This window comes from Sinohyriopsis cumingii, chromosome 1 (genome assembly GCF_028554795.1).
Source record: "Sinohyriopsis cumingii isolate HCF-2022 chromosome 1, ASM2855479v2, whole genome shotgun sequence".
NCBI lineage: Eukaryota > Metazoa > Mollusca > Bivalvia > Unionida > Unionidae > Sinohyriopsis > Sinohyriopsis cumingii.
In genome coordinates, this window is record NC_142961.1 from 104,288,487 (window position 1) to 104,296,624 (window position 8,138).

At 34.3% G+C, this 8,138-nt stretch overlaps 1 protein-coding gene across 1 annotated transcript in view; it reads left to right on the top strand.

The window, feature by feature from the left end:
- Window positions 1-5,135, top strand: part of LOC149807484 (kinesin-like protein KIF2A) — a 95,807-nt gene extending 90,672 nt beyond the window's left edge. The window contains exons 12-14 of the mRNA XM_089956922.1: window positions 3,433-3,521; window positions 3,926-4,143; window positions 5,066-5,135. Of these exons, the coding sequence (XP_089813048.1) occupies window positions 3,433-3,521; window positions 3,926-4,143; window positions 5,066-5,135 (377 nt within the window). The remainder of the gene's footprint in view (window positions 1-3,432; window positions 3,522-3,925; window positions 4,144-5,065) is intronic.
- The last annotated feature ends 3,003 nt before the right edge of the window (window positions 5,136-8,138 follow it).

Below are 8,138 nucleotides of genomic sequence, written 5' to 3' on the forward strand. Positions count from 1 at the left end.
ATCCTAAATGAAAATGGTGCTAGTCTGACATCCAATATGTCCACAACAGCAGCTAATTTTGAAAATTCTCTTGTTGCTGAAAAGATGGTTTCAGCACTCAAAGTTTAAGGAAGAAACGGTCTTGAATTCCTGGAATTTTTATAACTCAGTAGAGCGTCAGTCCGTTTTAGAGTGTCTTGTTTGATTTGATGGTTGTCTCCAAGCAGCTAGCCTTTAAAAATCTTGTTGCCGCTCAGATTATTCTGGACACTAGTTAAATTACTGCATTAGCCTCCTAGATTACTGTAATCAAAATTATTAACTTTTGTCGTATACAAAGGTACAACTACCTGACAGCCATACTGAAAAATCTGATTGCCCTGCTAAAGCATATGTTTGTTGACTAAAAGACTTTATCAAAATTTCAGATCAACTACTCAGTTATGAAATGTTGCTTTAGAGTTCCAATATAAGTCATTCATGTAGAGAACCTGTTTTATTGATTGTGTATCGAAGCAGTTATACCTGTTGTTAACCATTGGTGTCAGAAGTTGGTTGTCTAGCTGGGTTCGCAATTATTGGGTTGCTCAGCTTTAATTTTAAGTTTTCCCAGGGTACCAGGCAATGGGACTGCTCCGGTGGCCTAGTGGTTAGAGTGTCCTCCTTGAATGCAGGAGGTTGTGGGTTCGATCTTTAGCCGAATCATACCAGAGACTTATAAAAATGGTACTAACAGCTGCTTCGCTTGGCACTCAGCATTAAGAGGTTAGTGTTAGGATTGGTCAGCCTGGTGTCAGGATAATGGGACTGGGTGGGACATCATGCTACATGTCTGCAGCATGATGCCCCAGTGCTAGACGCACACCAGACAGTGGATATTTCTACCTCTTTTACATCTCTGTGTGTGTGTGTGTGTGTGTGTGTATATATATATATATATATATATATATATATATATATATATATATATATATATGCATGCATCTGTTTTTTACCTTTCTGGTGGCCATAGAGGTTAGAGCATCCACCTCAGATGCAGGAGGTCATGTGTTTGAATCCCTGCTGAATCATATCAGAGACTTGTAAAAATGGTACTAGCAGCTGCCTCACTAGGTGCTCAGCATTAAGAAGTCAGTGTTAAGACCAGCAATAAGTCTTGTTTAAAGCAGTTTTTACTTTTTTTTGCCATATACTCAGATGTTCTCCAGACAATAGTTAAATGCAATAAATTTTATTTCAAATTTTAGTCATTCACATTTTCTTTTCTTTGGTACAGCAAGTCTGAATGATTTATATAGTGCATACAACATTCTTATAAATTCCAGTAAATTCATTGATATTTATGCTATTATGCAACTGTTCCCTATTATCACATGTGATTTTGATCAGCAACATTTGGTTTCCCTGAGAAATTTTGGTGCTGAAGTTATCAACTATTACACTTTTAAGTGTATACATCTATATCTATATATATATATCTATCTATCTCTTTATATATATATATATATATATATATATATATATATATATATATATATATATATATATATATATATATATATATATATATATTCATTCACACACACACACACACACACACACACAGACAGAAAACAACCTTGATATGAAGATTTCCAATTTCACCAGTATGGTATGGATGGAGGGTCTGTATCAGCTTGGTATGGAAGGTCAGTCCATATAACACCGGCTTGAAGGATCGCAAATCATGTATCATCTTTCGAAATCTGTCATGACTGATGATCAACTGGTCCAGCCATACAAACAAATTTTGTATGATTACAGTGATCAAGGGTCTCTTATCTCCCACCAGTGAGCAGGTCTTCCCAGATGGCATGGCTATACCAACCAATATGGTATGGATGGATGGTCCATACTGATCATACCACACCAGCCAGTTGGACTGTTAAACATATATAATCTTTGGTATTCCTGATAACCTACCAACGGGGCCCTGAGTGACCGAGTTGTCTAAAGTGCTCACCGTTACAGACCACTGCCATCTCACCACTGTCTGCGTGGGTTCGAGTCTCGGGCTTGGCCATTGTGGGTATGTGAGAAAGCTTGCCGGTAGCTTCTCGTGGGTCGGTGGTTCTTTCCGGGTTTTCACGGGTTCTTCCTCCACCATTAATACTGGCTGCCATGTATAGCCTATCTTGTGCTGAAAAGTGGCATTAAAACCTATAACAACAACATAACCTACTAACAACTACTCACTTTCAATCACATTTGGACCAGCCATTGTCACTAAAAGACTTACTATGGTGTCTAGTTCCTAAATGAAATTGAAGCTGATCTGACATCCAGTATTGCCATCTGCAGTCATTTTGAAAATCTTGTAATCTTTACGCCTCCTGTATAGATGGCCTTAATTATAAGGGGTATCCACTAAATACTTTTGTGATGTCTGGTTGATTCTAAATTAAAATGGAGCTCGTCTGACAAACACCACAGTGGCCATGTTGAAAATCTTGTTATCTTTAGTTAACCTGATGAGGTTGTGATAATGACATGGAATTCTGATAAAAGATTTCTTAATGTTGTTCCTAAACGAAAATGGTTCTTATCTAATATCCAGTATGGCTGCAGTTGTGGTCATCTAGAAAATCTTGTTATTATTACTCCTCATGAATGGATTGACATATCAAAACATGGTTTTCACTGAAGGAATTATTTTATGTGTTTTTGGTCCTAAATAAAAGGGGTAGGATACCTGCCCAGACTAACCCATATTAGCTGCCTAATTGTGTCCTTAGGAGGGGTACCTTAGCTCCGATTTCCTTGGCGATAGCCAGTAATGTGTTGAAAGTGCCATTAAAACCAACCCAAAACAAAAAAATGAAAATAGTGGCCATCTTATAATCTCTGCTCTTATTGGGCAGAAGGTCACATAGACAAGGTTTTCTCTCAAAGACTTATCAGGATCTCTAGTTAGTCATAAATGAAAATGCTGAAAATCTTACAGCCAATATGTCCATTAAAAAAGCTTGCTTGGTTACTCCTGAGTAGTCATATCCATATGGGGTTTTGGTCATTGTAGTTTGTCAAGAATATCAAAGATGGTCTTAAATCTCAGCATTGGAAAAGAAGAATGTAATTGAAGAGATTGACTTGTTATGGATTTCTGGAAATTTTTACACCAGATACCTTGTAAATTTTCATTTCCTAAGTGTAATGTTTCCTTTTCCAGTGTGTTATATACTTCTCTATGTTATTCTTTATACCTGGTGGAGACAAGTCAGTTATCTGGGGCGAGTCAGCAGGGCAATGGAAGTTAATCAGTTATCTGGAGGCTAGACTATATGGTGGTGGAAATGAATTGGTTATCCGCATGCTAGACTATAGGGTAGTGGAGGGATGGTACAGAGTGATCACCATAACAAAGGTTTTGCTTATCTGCAGAAGTTTGATTTGCATTTTTTTTCTCCATTGCAGCACGAGATGTATTCAAGTTATTACACAGCAAGTATAAAAAGACAGAACTGACTGTTGGAGCTAGTTTCTTTGAGATTTATAGTGGAAAGGTGTGTTCTTAGTATTCCAGGTTGTAAAGAAATATGGAAAGTTAATAGTTGTTTCTGTGTAAATTAAAAAGTAATCATCAGTTGCATTGTCAGCAGCAGAACTATGTCAGAATTGTGTAAATGTTTTTTTCTTTCTTCAGGAAGCTTTATATGTAACCCTAGATTAATCAGAGTCTTTAGTTGATGTGGTGGGGTGGGATGATAATTCGACAAATTAATTAGCCAGTTTTGGCTAGAATACTATTGGATGTAAAAAGTAGTCTTTTTGAATGAGGTTCACTTACTTCTTAGTAAGATGGTATTCCAACTTCAATTTTACACTTAATCATTTGCACTTATTTATATGTACCCGAGTGTAGTAAAGATTGAGATTTTCATTCAATCTTTTTTATCCTTCTTGGCAGGTGTTTGATTTATTAAATAAAAAGTTAAAGTTGAGAGTGCTCGAAGATCACAAACAGCAGGTCCAGGTAGTAGGGTTGAAAGAGGAAACCATTGAGAGTGCAGATGATGTATTGCGGCTCATTAGTCATGGCAACAATGTGAGGACATCAGGAACAACTTCAGCAAACCAGCACTCCTCTAGGTCCCATGCTGTGTTCCAAATTATTCTGAGAAAGAAGTAAGGTTACTTTTTGACAAAGCTCAGAACTAGCTTTTTTTTTAAAAACCATCAGCATAAAAAACTTATTGTAATTTATTTACAATTTAAAATATTAACGGTCTGTTTTATTAAAGATACTTTGCCATTTCTTCACCAAGTTACAGTAACATTTAAATCCTGTACAGTCACTTTGTATTCCAAGAAGATGCTAAAGTATTTGTACAGTCAAATGATGAGACATAAATTTCAACCTGCAGTTTGCATTTCATTATTCTGCTTTGGATAAACAGAAGAAAGACGTTACATTTGTCAGAAATATTTGCAAAGATGAGACTTTGCAAAAAATTCGTTAAATTATAAACTTACTTTCCACTATTGCTATTGCTTTTGATGATCTTGGAGATTACATGACTACAGCCATTTCAGACTAACATTGACCAACTTGTCGCATGCCCAAAAGTAGGTCAGTAGGTCAATTTAAAGTGTTCTGATTATGGGACAGTTTTGTTCAAGAAGAGAAAAATCTGGGCTGCCATTGAAAAAAGAGCTTTTTTTAACTAAAGTATGATGGATTTATTCATGTATAACTAGGAGTCTCACAAATTGATGGATCTAACAGTAAATTTTTTTGTTTTATAGCATTACATAGATAACACTGTTCCTAATCCATAAGGAAATTGAAAACAGATCAAAACATTACAGATGTAAAATTCTGAGACTTGGTAAATAGTTCACTTTTGTAGCTTTATTGCAATAATTTTACTCTTTTTTTTTTTTAAATACAGATATTCTTACACATATCAGTGCTCTTGTTTGTATATTTGTAATGAATGTGTCAGCGTCGATGATACATGTTAAAATATTTGTAATGAATGTGTCAAAGTCGATGATATGTGTTAAAATATTTTTAAAAATTAAAGCAAAGCATTTTTCTTTTCAGGGCCACAGGAAAATTGTATGGCAAGTTCTCACTCATTGATTTAGCAGGTACAATTTTCGAATCCTTTTGATATGATTCAGCATAGAAATAATAGTAGATAAGAAGAAGAAATAGTAACGAAAACACTTGTATGAGTAGAAAATTAAGTTCAGCACACATTACCATGACAGTAAGTCTTTGGACATGAAAAAATAATGAGTTATATGAATGTAAATAATATAGCATTTTCTGTGTAACATTAACATTGAAGTGGCCATCTCTTGTTCAGTTAGAATTTTATGAACTACTTTGATTGTTTTTATTTTATTATTTTGCATATACATATTTTCTGATTTCTCTAAATATGAAATAAAATAATGATAAATAAAGACTTCATTATTCACAGGTCATTTAGAGTTTAGAGAGAGACCTGTATTACAGTTTACAGTACCTACATAGTGCATGTTGTGCAATGCAAACTACAACTGCATTATTACTACGTTTTTTTAAACCATTATTTACGATATAGTGTTTTAGAGATGTCATTTAAGTTTAGTGAAGTGGATGCCTATAATTCAAAACCAAAATATATACTTCATTCAGAGCAGTTGAAGCTATTCAGTGTACCATGATGTAAACAAGGTCACTATAAATGTGAGCGATGTACCAGACACTATTTTCATTGTTTTTAATAATGTTAACTCATTATGATGAGTTAGGTATTTAAAGTTTTAGGGTAGAAAATGTAATCACGTGACTTTTGATTTTAATGCAATAATGCATAAACTGACAATAATAGACTAGAGCAAAAACAGAAGAAGTTACTGTTAATAAAGTTACAACATTGTGGTTATGCTTGTCATCATCGATGAGATTACATTTATTTAAAATGGGGGAAATGATAGAAAACAGATGAAAATTAAAAATATGTATTGATTTTCCAACAAATGTTAATGTATCACATTTCCGTCTAATATTTCATAATGATTTGCATAAAATAATTCATAATGATAACCCCTTAACACTGCAGTCTATTTTAAAAAGTTTTGATCAGTATAACATGCTGAGTGATCTTTGATGGAAAAAAAATGTCTCTGGTAGTACACGAAAAAATTTCTTTAATTTTGTATTCCAAAAAATAATTTATGAAAATAATTCAAGGTATCATAAGACCTAATGTCATTACAGTATTCTATTTATTATATGTTCCAAGGGAACTGTTCTTATGTGCAGTCATGTGGGATATACCCACCATTCAGCAGTATAGAACATTTCCCACAGTAGATAGTAATAATAGATCTGGTAAATTACATGACCGCACCAGGTAACACATTGCAAGCCCCCAGACAAAAATCTGCTAGACTCCTTTTTCCCCTATGTCTGCCTGTGATAAGACTTCACGTCTAATGAAGATCGTGGAAAGTTCACACAGCATGATATTTTACTCTGTTTGATTCAACCAGTCAGTTTTTCTTCCAGACAGTCATTTAATGAACATTCAAAAGGGCACTTTTGTTGATATGTGAGAGCTTGTTTCATTTTGTTATTAATGTATTTTGGTTCATATCGAATTCATGAGGAACTTGGAAATGTTATTGTATGCAACCCTAGGTGAAAAAGGAGTGAAGTGGATATTGCCCCATTTCTTGTGACTCTGCAGATAACACAGCATAAGGAATATTGCATATTTGCAAGGGGCATAACTCCTAAAAATTGGCATGTAGATATAATATATGCTAGAACAGGTGGGGCTAGCATTACCCAGTATACTATACAGGAGTCAATGGGATACATATAGTTAGTCAGTTACAACTGTTGAAATCTGATCTACTAAATGTATCATCAGGTCAGTGGCAAGATGTAGCAGTGAAAATAGTCATGTCATAAACTGAATGTATCATATCAGGTCAGTGGCAAGATGTAGTGGTGTGAAGATTAATCATGTTATAAACTGAATGTATCATGTCATTGGCAAGATGTAGTGGTGTGAAGTTTAATAGTTTGATATACCGAATGTATCATATTAGGTCAGTAGTGAGATGTGTGAAGACTAAACATGTACTAAATTTATTATATTAGGTCTTTGGCAGGATGTGGTGTGAAGATTAATCATGTGATATACTGAATGTATCATTTGGTCAGTGGCACAGGGTTCTTACAGTCTTTGAAGGTCTTTGACAGTTTGGGAAAAATGAGGTAGCATTTTCAAGGCCTTGAAAGTTTGGGAAAATCGAGCAGATTACCCTGAGGTCTTTACAAGTCTTTGAAAATTGAAATAAAACTTTAAAAAATTTACAACAGCAAATATAATAATGCATTTAAAGCATTGCTGATGTCTATTCTGAGAACAACTTATTTTCTATTAAATCTGATGCATAAGTTACATATTTCTGAAATAACAATGAATGTTAACCTATCTTCCAGATCATTATGAAGCAATTTTAGGAAATTAATTATAGTTTGAATTTCATCATTAAACAATATTGTAGTAGTTTGCATTCGTTGTTTTCTCATATAACATAACTTTTATACAAAATGTTAGTGAAAATAGGTGTTGGAAATCTATGTTTGTGGTCTTTGAAAGTTTGGGAAAAGTCTGAATTTATCATTCAGAATTCTGTATGAACCCTGTGGCAAGATGTGGTGGTGTGAGGGTTAATCATATACAGTGGTTCCCAGACATTTCAAGTCAAAGGGTTTTTGTAATCCTTGATATTTTTTCACGTTTTTTTTTCTTCTGATTCTTAAGGGTTTTTTAACTGAATTTGGTCTTCCATCATTGCTGGAAATTTTTTGGGGCCTTGGTTTGTGATGTCGAGGAAACATCGATAGTTTGATCTGTTAAGACAGTTTCATAAGTTTCCTTCTGCTTGCCAGAAAGAGCTAATTCCTTTTGTACCCTCGATTGATAAAACATGAACTTGAACAGTGCCATGTTGTTTTGTACCAAAAGCAAAATTTTTTGTCAGAAGCAACAGGATTAAAAGTTCTGTACCCAGTTAGTTTCGCATCTGACTTTACTTTTAATCCCGATATTTGTGACCAAAACTTTATTTACATAAACAGATCCTTTGAAAAAGGTAGTTTGCTTTAA